The sequence below is a fragment of the Papaver somniferum genome, chromosome 11 (genome assembly GCF_003573695.1).
Source record: "Papaver somniferum cultivar HN1 chromosome 11, ASM357369v1, whole genome shotgun sequence".
In the NCBI taxonomy this organism is placed as follows: Eukaryota; Viridiplantae; Streptophyta; class Magnoliopsida; order Ranunculales; family Papaveraceae; genus Papaver; species Papaver somniferum.
In genome coordinates this window covers 107,334,082-107,353,723 of record NC_039368.1, presented here as the reverse complement: position 1 = coordinate 107,353,723, position 19,642 = coordinate 107,334,082, and the positions used below count along the sequence as shown (strand labels likewise).

General features: G+C 37.7%; 4 protein-coding genes across 6 annotated transcripts; 1 reads left to right on the top strand and 3 right to left on the bottom strand.

Annotated features, from left to right (window-relative positions):
• Positions 1–3,113: 3,113 nt before the first annotated feature.
• Positions 3,114–6,550, top strand: LOC113321064 (mitochondrial substrate carrier family protein B-like). Its single transcript, XM_026568943.1, has 7 exons — positions 3,114–3,596; positions 3,986–4,162; positions 4,249–4,398; positions 5,250–5,351; positions 5,439–5,509; positions 5,651–5,718; positions 6,088–6,550. Exons 1-7 carry the CDS (start codon positions 3,381–3,383, stop codon positions 6,333–6,335), a joined length of 1,032 nt encoding a protein of 343 aa, XP_026424728.1. The 5' UTR covers positions 3,114–3,380; the 3' UTR covers positions 6,336–6,550.
• Positions 6,551–6,772: 222 nt separating this feature from the next.
• On the bottom strand, positions 6,773–10,013 carry LOC113321063 (protein DA1-related 2-like). Of its 3 annotated transcripts, none has more exons than XM_026568940.1 (12): positions 9,835–10,013; positions 9,571–9,716; positions 9,403–9,484; positions 9,195–9,309; positions 8,730–8,850; positions 8,544–8,627; positions 8,319–8,438; positions 8,007–8,228; positions 7,867–7,929; positions 7,654–7,769; positions 7,323–7,381; positions 6,773–7,229 (listed from the first exon to the last, which is right to left on the bottom strand). In XM_026568940.1, the coding sequence occupies exons 1-12, from the start codon at positions 9,878–9,880 to the stop codon at positions 6,910–6,912; spliced, it is 1,494 nt and encodes a 497-aa protein (XP_026424725.1). In that variant the 5' UTR covers positions 9,881–10,013; the 3' UTR covers positions 6,773–6,909. The 3 variants fall into 3 exon arrangements, with proteins under 3 accessions (XP_026424725.1, XP_026424726.1, XP_026424727.1); XM_026568941.1 differs by having other exon boundaries at positions 8,016–8,228; XM_026568942.1 differs by lacking the exon at positions 8,007–8,228.
• Positions 10,014–10,038: 25 nt separating this feature from the next.
• Positions 10,039–11,353, bottom strand: LOC113321066 (dynein light chain 1, cytoplasmic-like). Its single transcript, XM_026568944.1, has 2 exons — positions 10,701–11,353; positions 10,039–10,613 (listed from the first exon to the last, which is right to left on the bottom strand). The coding sequence occupies exons 1-2, from the start codon at positions 10,836–10,838 to the stop codon at positions 10,380–10,382; spliced, it is 372 nt and encodes a 123-aa protein (XP_026424729.1). The 5' UTR covers positions 10,839–11,353; the 3' UTR covers positions 10,039–10,379.
• A 943-nt stretch (positions 11,354–12,296) lies between these two features.
• LOC113321437 lies at positions 12,297–14,793 on the bottom strand. Its single transcript, XM_026569347.1, has one exon. The coding sequence runs from the start codon at positions 14,740–14,742 to the stop codon at positions 12,586–12,588; it is 2,157 nt and encodes a 718-aa protein (XP_026425132.1). The 5' UTR covers positions 14,743–14,793; the 3' UTR covers positions 12,297–12,585.
• Positions 14,794–19,642: the final 4,849 nt, after the last annotated feature.

The window sequence follows — 19,642 nt, the reverse complement described above, 5'->3', positions numbered from 1 at the left end:
TCTCTCAAGATAATTTCAGGTTCCTTAGCTCCATCCCAAGTGATGAGGAAGTTATGAATGTCATCAAAAAGATGGGCTCATTGAAATCTCCAGGGATAGATGGATATCCATCCTTATTTTACAAAAAAAAATATTGGGAAATTGTGGGTGCTGAGGTTGTGCAACTTATCCAGGACTGCTTTAGATATTCTTCAATTCCACCCGGCCTGAACCATACATATCTTTCTCTTATTCCAAAAAAACAAGATGCTAGCACTGTTGCAGACTACAGGACAATAGCTCTATGCAATGTGTTATACAAAGTTGTCACCAAAATCATCACCAACAAATTGAGTCCTTTCCTGTATGGACTTATAGAGAAGAACCAGTCAGCATTTTTTCCTGGAAGACAAATACTTGACAACATTATGGTGGCCAAAGAACTATTTCACTTTATGCAAACTTCACAAAATTAACATATGGGCACCAGCTATAACTCACATCATGTTTGCAGATGATATAATGCTTTTTGGCAGTACAAACACTAGCACTATCAGCTTAATCTCAGCCATACTCCAAGATTATTACACAGTATCGGGACATGTAGTAAATTACTCAAAATCTTCAATACACTTTAGAAAAAATGTTCCTCCTTCTTATGCAGAAGAAATTATCACTTCTCTTGGAGTCACTAGAATGAGCAAAGAAGAAAAGTATATGGGTGTTAAAATACTGCAACGAGGAATTAGAGTAGCGAACTTCAATTTCTTAATTGAAAAGTTTGAAGAAAAATTGGCAGGTTGGGGAAGGAATTCAATTTCACCTGCAGGCAGAACCACCCTAATCCAATTAGTTCTGGATCCCATCCCTATGTATTACATGGCTACTTCCTTCGTCCCAAAATATATGCTCAATAAGCTCTCTCAAATTATTAGGGACTTCTGGTGGGGACATAGCAGAGACAAGAAAAGATGCACTTTCTCAAATGAGAATGGTTCAATCTTTTGAAGGAAAAAGGAGGTTTGGGAATCAGATCACTATATGATCTCAATCAAGCCATAGTAGCTAAACTCACCTGGAGATTCTTACATGATCAAAACTCTTTATGGGTTGAGATTATCAAGGAAAAATATCTTAGAGAAAAATCTTTTTGGACTATCAAAAAACAAAGAGTTTGCTCCACCACTTGGTCTGCCATGTTGGATAATAGAGAGACTATCAAAAAAGGTTGTTGCTGGTTAGTTGGAACATGTGAAAACATAAATATTTTCACTGACCCTTGGATATCATCCTTACCAAACTCAACACCAGTCAGAAATTCTGAAATCCACCGTGAAGTTGTCAAAGTGCACCAACTGATCAATAGTGGCATGAGAACTTGGAATATGCCTCTTATCCAACAGATTACGGATCCCTACACTGCTATGCAAGTTCAGAGAATCCCAATAAACATTATGCTGAAGATAAGCTCATATAGAGACTTACTCCTCATGGAGATTTTACAAGCCAACCCTTCCAAAAGCTATTATTGAAGCAACAAGGAGAATCTTCTGCTACTGGCGAAAGCAACTTCCCATAAAAGAAATTCTGGAAACCGTACAAAGTGGCACCAAAAATCAAAATGTTCATTTGGAGAGTACTTCAAAATGGGATAGGTATGGCGGAAAAAATAGGCAGACATGTAGAGAGAGTCTCTACTGAGTGCAGTGTATGTCACCAAAGCATCAAAACTGTTGATCATATTTTCCTCCAATGTGATTTGGCTCAAGCCACCTGGTTTGCTTCTCCATTAGGGCTGAGATTACAAGGTAATTCTTAGATCACTATATCCTCTCTAATCCTCTCCTGGCTCCAATGTGATGACAACGACTATTATTTCTCTCTTGGAGCGGCTATTTGCTGGGCCATTGGAAAGCTAGGAACGAAAAAGTCTTTGATTATAGAAGTACCAACGTGCAAGGAATTCTAAAAATTGCTTTCATCTGGTTCAATCTTTACTACAATAACCATAATGAAGGTGTGATAGAGATTCCTCCTCAACAACATCCTCAAGATCCACCACGACTTCAATTTGGACTGCACCGTCCTTGCCAGTCATAAAAATAAATGTTGATGCCACCTGGAAGAGTGGGTTGTATGCCTGTGCATCCATTGCAAGAGACCAATTGAACAACTGATGTGGTGCTGGCACTAGAATTGGTAACTACGATAGTTCAGTTTTTGCTGAAGCAGGCGATTTCTTTTTTTTACTCATAAAATGGCAATATATTAAAAAGGAAAAGAACAAGTAAGACCACAAAGCAGTGGTTAACCTGAAAAGAAAGTTACAAAGATGATATTAGTAGCCAACAGCAAACACAAACTTGGGTCAAAATCAGTACTAGACTAAACCTAGAACACCATCCCAATTGTGCAGCAAAACTGGCATCTTGGCTAAATCTGCAACATATCATCATTGAAAGAGACTGTCAGGTCATAGTGAAGTGTCTAACAGAACTTAACTATCGAGCTCCGTGGAAGATATGGAAGCTCAAGGATGATACTAAACATCTGCTGGATAGCTTTAACTCAAGCACAATAAAGTATGTCCCGGAATCAGCCAACATTGCAGCACACTCTCTAGCGAATTATGCTTTCTCTCACAAAGTCCAGGCTATGTGGACAAGTACTCAGTTTCTTTGGATTGAAGCCACCTAAATCAGTTTCTTCCTCTTTACCTTTCTCTCCTTCCTATAATGTACCAAACAAAAAAAAAATCTAGAAATTGCAATTTTTTAATTTGGTCTTTTAACTCTTTGGTTCCCCGTCCTCTATAGCTGTACAAAAAAAATTTCGATACGGGTGGCGTGGTCACCACTCACCAGAATTGGTAGCATGCATGCAAAATAGGCATCTAAGTTTTCAGACAGTTGAGAAGCATACATGTGGATCGGTACCATCTCCCTTCAGACTTTTGGTCTTTTGTCTTGTTGACTACGCTCGGTCTTGAATCACGTGATTTTATTAGGAAAAAGAAGGTGAATTGTTATTTCTACGGTTCAGATCAGATGGGATGAGAATGGTAACAAATCAATGAGTACGCCTTAACGTATAGAATAGGCACCCTCTATACGGGGTTGCTTCTTTCGGATATTCTTTTTCTCTGTAATGTCGGTTCAAGTTTTTTAAACTTGACATCGCCTTTGATGGCGGCAGAACCAGAATTAGGTTTTCACTTCCCAATCTCCGGAAAACGAATAACAAATCAGATTGAGTCAGAAGTCTTTCATTTTTGATTATTGATTTCTCTTCTCTTCTCCCCGCAGAGACAGAGAAGAGACGATCCGTTTTTTTGTTTTTGTTTATCTAGGGTTTTTATAGAGAGGGGTCTCAGAGATCTATGCATTTTTAGTTTTGTAAAAATGAGTATGCAAATAGAACCAGTAAGAGGTGTAGCTGGTGTTGTAAATCCTGGTGGTGGTGGTGGTGGTGTTAGTGATGGTGGTGGAGTGAGAAAGTATCATCAACAACCACATTCACAGATCGGAACTGTTTCTCACTTGTTAGCTGGTGGTATTGCTGGCGCTGTTAGTAAAACTTGTACTGCTCCATTTGCTCGTCTCACTATCCTTTTCCAGGTTCATTCCCTATTCAATTTCAGCTTTTTGTTGAATTTCTAATATCTTTTTATATGAGAGTTGTTGACACTTTTATCTAAGTAGTTGAAATTTGGGGTTTTAGTTGTGTGGAAAATTATGTAGGGGTTTAGCTAAAGACTGTGCATTAGGTTCATACATTATATACTGGGCAATTGGCACAATATGTAGTATATAAATGAGCATTGAATTAGTGGGCAGTTTACGTTATATACTTTTTTTTGAAGCAATATACATTATATACTTGGTAATTGGCACAAGATTTACTATATAGATGAGCATTGAATTCGTGGGGCTCCTGTTTTGCTTGAGTGATGAAAATGTGGTTACTAAAATGAGACAACGTGGATTGATTTTGTGTATTTCTTCAGTTGCAAGGTATGCACTCAGATGGTAAGGCATTGAGCAAAGCTAGTATTTGGAAAGAGGCGTCACGAATAGTATCACAAGAAGGGTATAGAGCATTTTGGAAAGGGAACCTTGTTACAATTGCTCATCGTTTACCTTACTCTTCAATCAGTTTCTATTCTTATGAGCGTTACAAGAAGGTTGGTATCCAATTTCTCGAATGAATCTCTGAGTGCTAACTTTGAGGTTTTCTTATTGTTGACATGATTTGTTTTATCCTTTTCAGTATCTAGAGACGGTTCCTGGATTGGAAAGCCATAGAAAGAGTGTTGGTGCAGATATTTCTGTTAAACTTGTAAGTGGTGGTTTATCTGGAATAACGGCAGCATCACTTACATATCCATTGGATCTTGTGAGGACACGGCTTGCTGCTCAGGTACCAACAAAAACATCATTCTTAGTGAGTTAAAGTTATAAGCTCATAGCCAACTATTGGACGTTGAACGTTGGCCCTTTTTAATGTTGTCGGCAATGTCATTTAATCCTTCTGTCCCAATAAAAAATTGTTTTCCAACTGCCATTATTTTGTTCTTATATGTATTTTGACTGGATTCCGGAGTGGTTCAGTCAATAGTAGAAATTCAACTTTTATAAAAGGATGTGGTTGTAGTTTTCTCTATGTGTGATAATAGCTTGCTATGAAGTTCTAACGAAGAGTGGCTCGTTTATTAGTTAGAAAGTGAATAATAATTGATTTACCTTGTTAGTTAACTTCTGAATTTTAGATTTATATCCCCTATAGTATCTTGAATCATGTTTTGACCACATGATTCGATGCTGCATCTCAGCTTCACTTGCCATCATAGGTGAAGCTCCGATCTCAAATGCATCAGTGCGAAGGAGAAATTCTGTTTGTTGATGAAGCCAGAATCTAAGAGGTGAGAATGGTGAAGGTCATTCTTTCTGTCTTATTGGCCTTTGAAAATTCGAAAGAAGTGTACTTTGAGCACCTTTATTAGGCTTAAAGATTCGTCATCTGCACCCATTGTGGTTATCTTTACAATGTGTCTTGAAGTTTTGAAGTTCTTCACCTGATAATTGGATATGGGTGCCCACAGTTGGCGAGGATATTTTGTTTGATGAGACAGATCACATGATTCACCTGCGTATAGAAAAACAGTTGTTGTGCATTAATCGCTTCTCAATGCACTTGGGGTTATTATAGTAAGTCCATGACGTCATGATTTGTTTTCGTTTGATGCTGAATTTGAACTAAAATTGATGCAGACAAATGCAATTTACTATCGGGGTATGTGGCATGCACTTCGTACCATCTCCAGAGAAGAGGCTGCGTTTGGCCTGTATAAAGGTCTCGGAGCAACGTTGTTGGTAAGTGTCTTCCTTTAGCATGAGTTTGACTTCTTTTATTGAAAATATGTATGTGATGGTAATTGGTTAACACCTTATATCATGCAGGGTGTCGGACCTAGTTTAGCTATCAGCTTTGCAGTATATGAAACGTTGAGAGCTTCATGGCAGTCATTAAGGTGGAAATCACTTTCTTGAAAGAAGAAAAAAGAAATAAATAGTATTGAACTGCTCCTTGTTTGAACTAAAATATGCCCATGTACATTATCTCTTGTATTAATGCCCATTCTTTTTCTAATTGTTGTGTGCTTTAACATCAGGCCCCAAGATTCTACAATAGGCATCAGCTTAGCTTGTGGCAGTATATCAGGCATAGCATCATCAACAGGTAACTTTCTGGAATATATAATAATGGTCTAATCTTTCTCTAGACGAATTTTCTGAATCATGAGATTTAATTCATCTAACTATGTGCTCCTAATTCTTATTATTGTTGAATATTGTTCCTCATTTTCGTAGAAGTGGCCATTTCATTTGTTGTGGCTTCTTTTTGGCTCACACTTCTGTATGTATTCTTCTAAAATGTGTGTTTCGAGTCACCCTGTAACTACTTATCGGTAGCCTTACTTCCCATAAAGGAATACTACAACCACAGAGCTGCACTCAGTGGAACACCATATTGCAGTTTATAGCATGATTATGCTTAACGAGGCTGTTGATGGTTCTACTTTGTTGACATTATTGTTTTTATTTGCAGCAATATTCCCTCTGGATCTTGTGAGGAGGCGGATGCAGGTGGAAGGCGCTGGTGGGACAGCCGCTGTCTATAAAACAGGCCTTTTCGGGACACTGAGGCATATAATGCGCACAGAAGGTCTCTCTGGTTTGTACAGGGGGATATTGCCTGAATACTACAAGGTTGTTCCTGGTGTGGGGATTGCATTCATGACTTACGAGACAATAAAAATGTTTCTTTCAAAATCTACCTGTGCGGATGCTGTTTAGGCCTTGTTGGGCCGAGTTTCTTTTACCATACGTTTGTAGAAGATAGATCTAATATAACTAGATAGGTAAGCAGAGAAAAGTATTTTTGTAGTCGCTGCCAAAAATCTCCTGGGGTAACCTTTGTACTACTATGTCGAACAGCATTTTTCCTTGTACATACGATTTTGATAGAGAGCTCGGTTGAATCACATTTCAAGTACTTATGGTTACTGTTTCCACACTCACTGGTGTCTATTCTTATTTCTTAACTGCTGCTTGTCAACCACCTTTTTTCATATTTGGAACTTGATTTTGTTGACATGAAACATCTAAGTGGAGTATTTTTGACCGATGGTTAAAATTCTGCAAAGCGGTGAAATTCGAAAATGGAGACTCTACTGCGACCGTTTCCAGCTCGTGTAAGAAGCATTAACATTTCAAGTTAAAGGGCACTTAAATTGTGAAAAATACAAAATAGAGAACTCTGTATACAAGTTTGGTACAAGCTTTTTCAATTTATCCTTATTAAACGCATATACGAGAAGACAATTACATACAGTAATTCTGTGATATAAACAAGCGCCATTACACAAACTTAGGAAGGAAAGTTTCCTGTTAGCTGAATATGATTAATAGTACGCCGTAATCCGTACTTACTGATTGATGCACTGGCATCTCTGAATCCTTTGCCATATGCAGTAGAGGTGTCATTACAAATTTGATAAATGAAAAACCTCCCCAGTTTCTTCTCACTGTCGGACTTGCCACCTTTCTTAAACGATGAAGATGTAGGAACAGATGATGTTGTAGCCGCACTGCTGCCCATGGAACATGGAAGAACTTCGGTCTCAAGCCACATGTATGATAGCGCCTGACAGATGCCTTCTTCAACCTCAGGACTTAAATTGCGATAACCTATGACAAATTCTTTCCAGTCAGTCACTCTGTAAAAAGGATATACAGTTTTACACATATCCTCCCTGCTTAGCAAAATGCTTATCATAATACCTTTGAGGCGTAACCATCCATGCATCAATTCATGAGCAAGAATTGATCCTGTTAGCAACCTGCATCATTTGTTTGCTCAAACTTTAATTGCTGACTGCTAACAATAGTCTTATAACTGATTTCAAGACAGCTCTATGCTTCCAACCCTCTACTTACAGTTGTAGTTGAATAATGATTATGGACAATAAATCCCCAAAATATTATTGATCTTAATGCGTAGCTTAGCGCAGAATCTAAATTTGCATTCTAGAATAGTCCGACAATTTCAACCTTAGCTTTGGACTGAATATAGTTTGCATACTGTTCAAATGTTCTTAGATAATTTACCAACCTGGGAAGGCCATACAAAACTAGAATGGCAGTAACCTCACATTTCCTGCTCAGCTTCTTTACAAGTGTTTTCATCCTTATAAGTCGACTCCCTCCAAGTCTCGGTCTTCTATGTATCTAGACATTTTTAATGAGAATGTAAAAAACAGAAAACCTCATTAGTAATGCAAACTAGTGAAAAATAAAAAGTAGAGATTTGAGTGTCTGCTCATACACTTGTGACAGTCTGCTCTTCAGAAAGGCATAAACCTCTAGTCTCAGGCATCTGACGGTGACCCTGAAACAAGAACCAACGTCGATTCAAGAAGAACTTCCACTGAGGGCATTAAATTACAAAAAAAGAAAGAAAAATACATTGATTACATTCTTTTCCCACTCAGTGGCTTCATTTAAGGCTTGTCTTTCAACTAGAAGCATGGGGATTTGTTGATCTAGTTTCATGTTCATTCCTTCATAGAAGTCTCTGATTGAATGATATAGTGGTTGACAGTCACCCGTATCCATGACCGCGGATTCCATGCATTCTAAACATAGATTGCGTCCGTCTCCTAAAGGAATGTACCTTGCACTCAATGACTTGATCACAATAGTGAATCACTGTAAGAATAAGATCAACCTATTCGGCTAACTATATAAGTCATAATTTCTTTGAGCAAGCTATCATACCTCTAAGCGTTCACAACTGCAACAACGAGCAGTGTTGTCATGCTCATGTATAGGACAATACTTCTGCCCCCAAAAAGGATGAGACCTGAACTCGATTAAACCAGCATCATTTGGTGGAATCTGTAAAGATTCAAGACCTATTAGCTCTCGAATCATCTCTGATACATAATGTAACCTCGGTTTTAAGTCAATGGAGACGGAATATTTTCAGTTAGTACTTCTTACAAACTGATGGCAAACTTCACAACTGGGATGATGCAACTCTCTGAAACAGGACATATGGTAAGGATTCCTCCCTGACAATGAAAACTTGGTCCAAGAGAAAGGACTTTAGAAGCTACTCATAAAAATAAAAATAAAAATAAAACTCCAACTAAAATTCTAAGTTGTCAGTCGAAAAGGAACCCTTACCTCATGCTCAACTATCTGATAACCACAAGCATAACAGCGAAAGCACGAGGGATGCCAAAAAGCTCCCATACATAACAAATAATCACCATATCCTAAGTCACCGTTGCAGCCATCACACAACCTGCAAATCCATGCAAGATACTCAAATTGTCGAAAAGCACATGCGAGTCTCCAATCAATTTCAGACCTCCCTTAAACTACTAGTACTAACGTAAGTACAGTATGTGTGAAAGGCTAGCTAGGCGCCCAAGGCGCACGGGGCATGCAGGGGCGCGCCCAAGGCGCCAAAACATGAGCCATTACCTTTGATATTTTATTTTTCTGGTCGCCTAGGCGCTAGGCGAGACGAGGCGAAGGGCTTGGCACCTCGCCTAGTCTAGCGTCTCACACAAAGTCACAAACAGCTAATGTTTGATTCATCAGTGAAACTAGATGTTCAAGAATACCAATTTAGTGAATAAGAACCTGTACTCTCCAGGAAAAAGTGAAGTAGGATCATAAGAAGGATATGATGGCTCATTGAGTTTTTCCTGAAGTGCTCTAGCTAAATCTTCGTCGTGTTCTGCCCGCCTTCTGCATCCTGCAAAATCGATATACTCACTAGTGTCAGGTGTAAACTTGAATTGTAAACAAGCTCAAAGCTTCAAACTAAACAGTTCTATTAAAAGCATACCATGAGGTTCCTTCAAATCTTCTGCCAGAGAGAGTGCAACAGCATGATCTGACTCGCCGTTTTTAGCTCTAGATTGATCATCCTGAAAATTAAATAGCAAGTCACACACATTTTGCCTTGGACTGGATTTTTTTTTTTAAAGATAACAAGGAGAAGCTCTATAATTACCATGGGTTCACCAGGGACATGCCTAGCTATGGTTTCTTCACCATGAAGCTGCGGCAATTTCTGACGATTTGAACGTCCTTTGAAGAGCTTTCTAAGCCATCTTAAGAAAGCAGGCTTTCTCCCACAGGATTGTGCTGCCAAGCTACCTGGTATCCAACAACAAAGCAGATATAGAAACTAAAAACAATCATAACCAGCTTCATTGATAAACAAATGAGAAACTCTAACCCTGAGATAAATGAAAATTGAGTGGGAGGGAAGAACCATGGGATGTGGGTTCAGAGAGGGAATCGATCCTTGAAGAAGCCATCAAGATGAAACAATTTAGAGTACCAGATTATGATTATCTAACCATATTTTTGAGAGAAACAGATGTAGAGAGACTAAAAAGCAAAAAGAAGGGTTACAAATTGCAGAACAAAGGCATCACTAAAAGTAAAATGTCTGTGTGATTGTTGACATTATAGATAAACAAAAGATATGCAGATTCTTTATATATTGGAAAAGAGAATATAATTAATCACTTAAAGTTTTATCAAAGAAAAGGTTTTCCTATGTAAAGTTCATGCATAAACCATACGTGCTAGAGTGTAAAGATGTACAACAGAATATGAAACTTAACTAACTTATAACTACCACCCAGGCGACGGACTTTCCATTGACAATCATCTAACAAGTTTCTTTCCGGAATGAGAAAGAATAAATGCCAGAACTTTTTGCAGCGAAGCATAACCGTTGGTACATTATTCTTGAAACATATTATGCTAGTGTATACACTTGCAATGGAATAGACATGTATGCATTCTGTACTAGATTCTTGTCAAGGGTGAATTTTCTTTTTCTTGTTGTTGCTTTTGAATATCGTAGGCTACTCCAACGGCTTCCTCTTTCGTTTTTTCCAAGTCACTGCCATCTTTAAAGACTGGAATCTCCATCATTTCCACTTGAAAGAAAATAAAATTCCCAAATACATGTGTAATGCATGACCCAAAGTTTGAACCCACGACGCAATGCCATGCAGCTCCATACGCTAAATCAAATTCCTGTCAATTAACACAAATATCATAATAATGCCGGGCACATGATTGATTATGTATAAATGAATGACAAATCACAAATGGTAAACAAACCTGTTTTATATGATAAGCAATGGATCTGTGATCTGAAGGTTCGTACATATCAAGTGCCTGGTAAGCTAGTTCCGCTGCATGGCATTGCATTTCTTCCGGCATGTCTGTTTCCCTCACAACTGCCTTTCCTTCAAACATGTCTCTGTGCTCTTCTCTGCCGGCTCTTTCGATCTCTCTTTTAATATAAATGGTGCCTCAGTTAATGATCTTTATTGAATCATGACAGTGCATATGACAAACTTTATACATATTCTGCAATGGACTGAAGTGGGTGGTTGTAAATGAAAAGAAGTATGGAGATATTTTCTGGTTTCCGAAATCTAAATTTGTATGAAATATCTTTTAGTGGATGAGATTAAATATGTCAAACGAGATAGACTGTAAATGTCTGTATCATCTTCCACCACCAAATGACCTGTTGTCTTTTTGTCACAAAATGAGTCGGTTTAATGATTTTCACTAGATGAGTAAGCTTCAAACGAGTAATAAACAGAGAACAAACTTCCTTAGTTTAGACTATCTAATTCGATAAAAGAATTTAATTTTGTAGCCACAATCTAAGCACGTCGTGCAATCGATCCAGTGTACTCCATTAGATGATTCGAACGTTTTTTTCACAAAATTTCATGAATGCAGATGCAGTATATATTTCATCTTCGATTCCACTGCTGGAGTGATGGTAATGCTTTTCAATACTGATTGGAACGGAATTAGCACGACCCGCTTGCGGCAATGCAACAAAGGCAGATCAGAACTATGAAAGCTACTGAGGGAATTATAAGAGTTACCGTCTAGGTGCTCACACCCGCTCAAGAACTTTTATATAAAAACAAGCTTGATAATGATTTTCAGACTACACAACTATACTTATAAGACGTAAAAGGTTTACTAGGAAAGAATAAAACTTGATTTTAATACATATGTTCACAAATATTCAATATATTATTTGAAAACCACTGGAAAAAGAAGGCCTCATCATTACCCACCTGATCCCTAACCCTGACGGAAAGATCATTAAGTTCTAACTGTCACTACACCTTATGGTATGGCCAAGAAGCAATTTTCACGAAATATTCAATTTACTCTAGTAGAAGTGTGCCTAAAGAATCAAGAGAGACCTGCAGCACAACTAGGTGTCACCATATGACTAAACAAGACAAAAGTCTACTCCTACATTGTCCTTCGACTCGAGCACTCCTGTTTGCTAGCCAGGATAGAGTTAGACACTTTAATCACAAACTAAATCAGTTTTAGTTCGCTAGCATTTAGAAGGCAAGAAAGCAAGTCATCTTTAAGAATGGGAAGTTCTCTGAGCAAAAGCTAAAAACTAATCCTAATGCAGTCTACAGTAAGTACCAAATATGTTATATCACTGCCTCTTAACCATCAATGATTAACATGAGAACAATGAAACTCACATCAAGTCTAGTCCTCCACCAAGGTTGATGTGGAAATGGTGATCGCATCAGTGCTGAGTAACAGCTATAGAAGAGAGTACATAATGACTGTAAACATGGAGGATATATATCACAGTAAGTGAACATCAATAAATTAGATTCATTAATCGAGTGAAAAAATTAATGCCAAAAAGGTGAAATGGAATTCCAGAAGAAAATGTACTGCTGAAAACACGATACATAACATAGACTTCACTTCCATTATCTAGTGCATACTAAGGTTCTAAGAAACAGAACAAATTAAACAAAGGAGAACTGAAATGCAGAATAGCCAGCATAGAATTACCTCATTACACTAACCAAAATCCACTTCAGTATATAGTTAAACAGAAGTACGAGAAGCGAAATGCAAAATAGTAAATGTGAATGACAAGGAAAAATTACGTCTAATCCTTTTCCTCTTCTTAGTCCTTGTCTTCTTCAACTTCTTATTCATTTATCTGTCCCACGTAAGTACTAGAGTCAAGTGGAACTAAGCTTTCGACATAACTCATCTCATCCTCGATCAAGTTATCCAGACCATCAATATATCGAACACTAAGGCTTTCATCCTTAGGGTCATATAAAACCAGAGAACCAGCCATCGTGAATACAATTTTACCATTCTCAAAAGACCACATAAGCTTCGCATAAATGCTATCCATAAAGCTCTCACTGGCAATGACAAAACGTCTAGTCCAGGATTCACGAACTCCATAATCTTGCATTGTCCAAACATGGAACTCATAAGGAAAATAACCAAGTACACAAAGACACTCTTGCAACACCCCCACACTCATAAAGAAAAGTGTCTTCCCGCCAGTTTCTTTTGGTAGTTGAATCTCTCCGAATCTCTCGCTGCTGATATCCAAGGAGACTATAACTTTGGAAAAGAGTTCAGCTCGAGTTTCACCTAACCAATGATAAAATCCATTTACAAGCACCCCAATATCTCGCATGGGAATCCTAAAAGGGATGGTCTGAGTGGTTCTCCAAGAATTAGACCGTAATGTGTAGACTTCGACTAAACAACTAGTGTCTACAACATTTATCAACTTGTAATCATCAGTATTGTGATCATAACCAAAACCACAAACCCCATATGCGCTTGGCGATTTAGGTAATTTCTTGTATATCTTAGTGGCTGGGTTCCAAAGACAAAAGAATTCTGTTTCATTTGTATCAGCAAACCACAAGCAAACCAAACCGTTGCAGGAACCCAACAAGCGCATATCATAATGTAAGCTTTTAAATGGGTAATCCATTTCACAATCATGCTCAATTTCATTCAGAGATGATAATATCATATTGTAACTTATGGTATGCAGCAGGGAAGATGGACTTGTGGTTTCATCACTTCTAAGCATGAGATTGGGATTGTTTCTTTGGATAGTTAGATGAAGATGCACTTTAACAAAATCAGGAGTAGATAGTAAGGCATACCAAGTCTTGCAAACACATTTACATATAAATATGGATTTTACCGGTAACCTTAACAGGATGTCATGGCAGATTTCGTCTGGAATGCTTGACATTTTTGCACAAGTTGGAGAGTCAAGTGGAACTAAGCTTTCGAAATAACTCACTTCATCCTCTATCAAGTTATCCAGACCATCAATATATCGAACTCTGAGGCTTTCGTCCTTCGGGTCATATAAAACCAGAGAACCAGCCATCGTGAATACAATTTTACCATTCTCAAAAGACCACATAAGCTTCGCATAAATGCTATCCATAAAGCTCTCACTGGCAATGACAAAATGCCTAGTCCAGGATTCACGAACTCCATAATCTTGCATTGTCCATACATGGAATTCATAAGGAAAATAACCAATTACACAAAGACACTCTTGCAACACCCCCACACTCATAAAGAAAAGTGTCTTCCCACCAGTTTCTTTTGGTAGTTGAATCTCTTCGAATCTCTCGCTGCTGATATCCAAGGAGACTATAACTTTGGAAAAGGGTTCAGCTCGAGTTTCACCTAACCAATGATAAAAACCATTTACAAGCTCCCCAATATCTCGCATGGGAATCCTAAAAGGGATGGTTCGAGTGTTTCTCCAAGAATTAGACCGTAATGTGTAGACTTCGACTACACAACTAGTGTCTACAACATTTATCAACTTATAATCATCAGTATTGTGATCATAACCAAAACCACATACCCCATATGCACTTGGCGATTTAGGTAATTTCTTGTATATCTTAGTGGCTGGGTTCCAAACACAAAAGAATTCTGTTTCATCTGTATCAGAAAACCACATGCAAACCAAACCGTTGCAAGATCCCAACAATCGCACATCATAATGTGAACTTTTAAATGGGTAATCCATTTCACAATCATGCTCAATTTCATTCACTGATGATAATATAGTATCGTAACTTATGGAATGGAGCAGGGAAGATGGACTTGTGGTTTCATAACTTCCGAGCATGAGATTGGGATTGTTTCTCTGGATAGTAAGATGAAGGTGCGATTTAACAAAATCAGGAGTAGATAGAAAGGTATACCAAGTCTTGCAAACACATTTACATATAAATGTGGATTTTACCGGTAACCTTACAAGGATTTTCTGGTAGAATTCGTCTGGAATGCTTGACATTTTTGCAACTCCTCCTTCAGCGTTTAGACTAGGGTTTTTGTTGGAAGGGGGCAGATATGAACTCGAAAAGTGTTGAAATGGGTTTATACTTTAAAAGAACTTAAGAAGGGAAACCTATTGTAAACCCCCGTTATATGGGTTCAACATTTAGACACCCAACAAAATGGATCCTTATCAACCTTATATTTTCATATTTTGTTATTTCTAGCACAAAACTTTTAGTTTTGGGGTCAGATTTTGGAATTTTCTGGAAAGCTGGCGTCATCAATTATTTCTTTTTAACAAAAAAAATCAAATCTCAGTTTCTTTTCTTCTGCTTTTCAAGGCTAGAGCTGCGTGATTTAGTTAGAGTTTTTTTTCTTCACATTCAATCGATTGAATCTATTTGATTCATTTTATTTTTCATTCAATCTGTTTCATACTGTGAAGAAGAAGATTTAGTCATTCACAAAATCAATTTTATTTTGGCGAGAAGATTTACGGATCTGAAAAAATATTTACAACATTGTTTGAGAAGATGAAGACATCAATATAGGTATGTTTTTTACTGCTTTTTGTTATTTTTGTTGTTTTCCTTTTGGTTTTGGTTTTGGTTTTGGTTTTGATTTCAACTTTTTTAGTTTCGATCTTATTGATTTATGTTTTGTTTTGATTTCAAATTTGTTGATGTTGAGAAGAGGAAGAAGAAACCACATTGTATCAGAAGAATCACAACAGAACTAGGTATGATTGCTGTTGTTGTTTGATTTCTATTTTGTTTTCTATTTTTTTCGAATTTTTTATTTTGTTTTAGATTGTTTTGCATGTCCGATCTGAGAAGAGATTTAGTACTAGCTGAATTATGTTCATTATTGTTGTGAATATTTGTTAATACAAGAAGAAACAACATTGTTGTTAGAGCATTGCTCGGTCGAACTTACAGGTGTTGTTATCTCAAGCTTGTTGTCAAATTTAGTTGTCAAAACTATATTTTGATTTGGGGTTATTTTGTTTTTGGTACTCAGGTTTTGTCCAAGTTTTGAGTTTGGTCTAACATTTGTCCAGCTTGACGCTTGGTACTTGGAAATGACGTTGACGTGCGTTAACCCGTTAAGTCTTGACTTCTGCATTGACCCGTTAAGTCTTGACTTTTGGTACTTGGAAATGACGTTGACCTTCGTAGCTAGTGCGCCCTTAACACCTTTACTCAAGGCATGGGGGCGGCATTAGTCCCATTGCAGTTGGCACGGTTTGGCGTAGATTGGTTTCCTAAGTGGTTGCTTTCTCTGTCAGAAAGGATATGACTTCTTACTTGGGTGATTACCAATTTGGAGTTGGTGTACCTGCCGGGGGTGAGAGTATTTTACATGTTGTAAATGCCTACTTGAGCTGAAAGGTTACTCGGACATGATGTCAATGCTTCTCATTGACTTCTCTAATGCGTTCAACATGGTTAGCAGATCTCAGCTAATCAAAGAGGTTCGCCTTCATTTTCCAGGTATTTCTCATTTGGGTTGAATTTTGTTATATGTGACCTGCTAAGCTCTACTACGACCAATATATTTTGTCTTCTGCTCTCGGAGTCCAGCAGGGTGACCCCCTCGGTCCCTTGTTATTTTCTTTGACTCTTCACCCTCTAGTGAAGACTATTGCTTCCAGTTCCAAACTCGATTTGCACGCCTGATACCTTGATGATGGTACAATCATTGGTGATACACTTAAGTTGTCCAAGTCCTTGAGCATTATATAAACTGAAGGACCGAGTAGGGGTTTACACCTAAATATAAATAAAACAGAAGTCTTTTGGCCCTCTGTTGATCCTATAAGTATTGTTGATGGTGTTTTCCCTCATGATATTGGTAGACCTTCTAATGGTGTTAAACTCTTGGGTGGTCCTGTGAGTCTGGATTCGAACGTCATTAGTGACATGATGTTGAACAGAGTGAACAAGACTGTTCAACTTATGTCTGCTATAAAAAAACTCAAGGATCCTCAAAGCGAGATACAGTTACTTCGCAATTGCACGGGTGTTTCTAGATTATATTTTGCGTTGCGAACTACCAATCCGGCAGCCCTTCAACAAGCCACTGAGCTTTTCGATGATCATTTGCTCAAGTACTTGAGACTCCTTATCACTGGTGATGGCTCGGGGTTTGGTCCTTTATAGCAGAGATTGGCTACCTTACCTATCAAGGATGGTGGCTTGGGTATTTATACCATGGCAGACACCCTAACCTATTGTTATCTTGCTTCTCAGAGTCAGACAGCTTCAGTGCAAAAGGTGATCCTTGGTAACTTATCCTCAACAAACAAAGAATCTGCATATCAGTGTGCTCTTCAGAACTTCATTCAGGTATGTGGACTACCTTCTTCTTATTGTGTCGATGATACTGCCCCCCATCCATGCATTCCCTGGCAGTTACCTATTTTGATGTTATTAAGAAGAAAATCCCCGAACAATTTTCTATGTCTGCAAGAGATTCCATTCTGTGGCAGTGTAACAGAGTTAAGCATGCAAAAGATTATTTATTATTTGTACTTATTAGTGGGCTTAATCAATGTCTCGGGCCTAAACAATTCAGAGTTGTTCTTTCCTACCGCCTGGGTATCCCATTATTTGTTGAGAATGGTTTGTGATCAAGTTGCAATAGTCCTATGGATATTTTTGGTGATCATGCGCTTCATTGTGCTAAGGATATTGGACACAAGTTTCGGCATGACTTTGTTCGTGATGTAATCGCTGACATTTGTTATAAGGATGGTGTACCCGCACGTAAGGAAGTTTCCCTTGGGTTTCTGTCGGATGATGGTAAAGATTTGCGGCCTGCTGATATCTTTGTTCCTAACTGGGAAAATGGCCAAGATGTTTGTATGGATGTTACAGGGGTCTCTCCCTTCACAGGTGAAGGTACTCGTTCTTTCGTTCCAGGCAAAGCTATTTCTATTACTGTTTCGCGTAAACACACTAAATACTTGGACAAGTGTGTATCACATGGTTATGGTTTGGGTGTTCTAGATTTATCTACTTTAGGAGAACTTGGGGATCATACTTTATGTTTTTTCAAGCATCTAAAGAATTGTTTAGTTAGCAATGACGCTAATAGTGGTTCTGGTATGTTTATTTTTCATAGATTAGGTATTGTTATTCAAAAAGGTGTTGGAGCCAAGCTTGTTGCCAGGTTGCCAACCAAAAATTTGTAATTTCATTTTCTTATTTAAGAATAATTTACCCTAATTAAATAAAAAATATTTATTTAACACAGTTAACATGGTCGTTAGCAGTTTAATGGAAAAATCCTTATTGATGTTCTTCCCTAAATTGAAACTCTAACAACCCAGTTCGTCATCATTCTCTGATGGTAATTAAGAATGAAAATTCAATTTGCGGAATTGAGTAACCTCCTAGCAAACACAATTCACACACCACAAGAACAAGATTTAACATAAACCCAATTTCAGGCAAGTGATTGAAACCCTAATTGAACTCTTAATGAATTGAATCGATTCTGTTATAAACCCAAATTGAAACCCTAACAAGATTCATCAAAATCGACTATTGAAATGCAAATAAAATCCGAACTGAAGCTTACCCTAGCAGGAGAATAACCAAGATATGGCAAACACATCTACTATACTAGCACTATTATGATTCTGACACATACTGATTTGATGAAACACATACAAGAACTACAAAAGGCGGTGAAACATCGACCTTAATCTTCTATACCTACGCGGATATAACAAAAACCCTTATTGAATTGAATTGTAACTATGATGAACCCAAATTGAAACTTAAAGAGACATCAAAAACCTAACTGAAGAAAATTAGATCCTAATCATCGCTGCATCAACAATCAGATAACCTTTGTTTGGCTTCAATTTTCATCAAAATCTCCAAAATCAAATCAAGTGCACGTACCGGCATAGCTATAGTTCGGCAGCGAATTTTTGGTATGCATACCCGGTATCGATACCATAAAAAGTCTTTGGACTCGTGAACCAAGAAGATACGCATACCTAGTATGCAAACTGGAAAAGATCTGCTGGTTTAAAAACCGAAAATGTATGCATATCCAGCGCGGCTATAATTGAATCCATGTGATGGCAATGCGTGCACTTTTGTTGATTTTAATTTTTACCACTTGTCGAATGCTAACTAGGACTGTCACATTCAATGCACACTCAAAAGGTGAGTAATCAGTGTACCCCTTTGGAGGTAATAATAATTACTTATAGTTGATACGTCGCGTAATTGGGTCCATGCAAAACACCCAACATTCGAGTACATACCTTAATTACTCTCTTTGACTATACTACGCCCTTCAATTACCTTCGTTTTAAGAGTGCCAAACGGACCTTTATTCATTTCATTTTTCATGTTAATGCATACTAGTATTTATTGACAATTTATAATTTTTACGAAATAAATAAGTGTCCAAAATTCGGGATTTATTAAAGAATCGAAAACCTGAGTGTTCATAAGTTAGAGCTGACAAAGGGCTAGAAAACTGAGAGTCTGGAAGCGAACTACTGAAATATTTAGTAACGAAAAGAAAAAACTGGTGAAGCTAGGCACAAATTGGAGGGTCCCAATCTTCATGCTTCATATGGTCATCACATTGGCCCAGCCAGACCCGACAGTTCATATGCTTGGAAACTGAGTCTCCTAAAATGTACTTGTATAAATATCATTCAGGGCATTGTAAATCACAAAACTTTTCAATTTAGGCGTTTTCCTTTTCTTCTACAATCTTTTATATTCCCCTTGTTTATTCCTTAACAAATTTTCAATGTAGTGAAATTATTTAAATAGGCGAATATTCTCACGTTACCTTATTTTCATAATTGAGTTCATGAACCTACAATATGGGATGATGGAATAACTTGGTTTCGATTCATTCCTTCTTTTTAGTTTTTAAGG

Bases quoted from the DNA above. Each gene is read 5' to 3' on its own strand.
- LOC113321437 (XM_026569347.1), bottom strand. From the start codon at position 14,742: ATGTCAAGCATTCCAGACGAATTCTACCAGAAAATCCTTGTAAGGTTA.
- LOC113321064 (XM_026568943.1), top strand. From the start codon at position 3,381: ATGAGTATGCAAATAGAACCAGTAAGAGGTGTAGCTGGTGTTGTAAAT. The intron at 3,597-3,985 runs GTTCATTCCCTA...GTATTTCTTCAG, and splicing joins GTCTCACTATCCTTTTCCAG to TTGCAAGGTATGCACTCAGA. The intron at 4,163-4,248 runs GTTGGTATCCAA...TATCCTTTTCAG, and splicing joins CTTATGAGCGTTACAAGAAG to TATCTAGAGACGGTTCCTGG.
- LOC113321066 (XM_026568944.1), bottom strand. From the start codon at position 10,838: ATGTTTGAAGGAAAGGCAGTTGTGAGGGAAACAGACATGCCGGAAGAA. The intron at 10,614-10,700 runs GTTTGTTTACCA...GTTAATTGACAG, and splicing joins TTGCTTATCATATAAAACAG to GAATTTGATTTAGCGTATGG.
- LOC113321063 (XM_026568940.1), bottom strand. From the start codon at position 9,880: ATGGCTTCTTCAAGGATCGATTCCCTCTCTGAACCCACATCCCATG. The intron at 9,485-9,570 runs GTAATTATAGAG...TTTAATTTTCAG, and splicing joins ATGTCCCTGGTGAACCCATG to GATGATCAATCTAGAGCTAA. The intron at 8,628-8,729 runs GTAAGGGTTCCT...TCTTGGACCAAG, and splicing joins ATCAGATAGTTGAGCATGAG to TTTTCATTGTCAGGGAGGAA.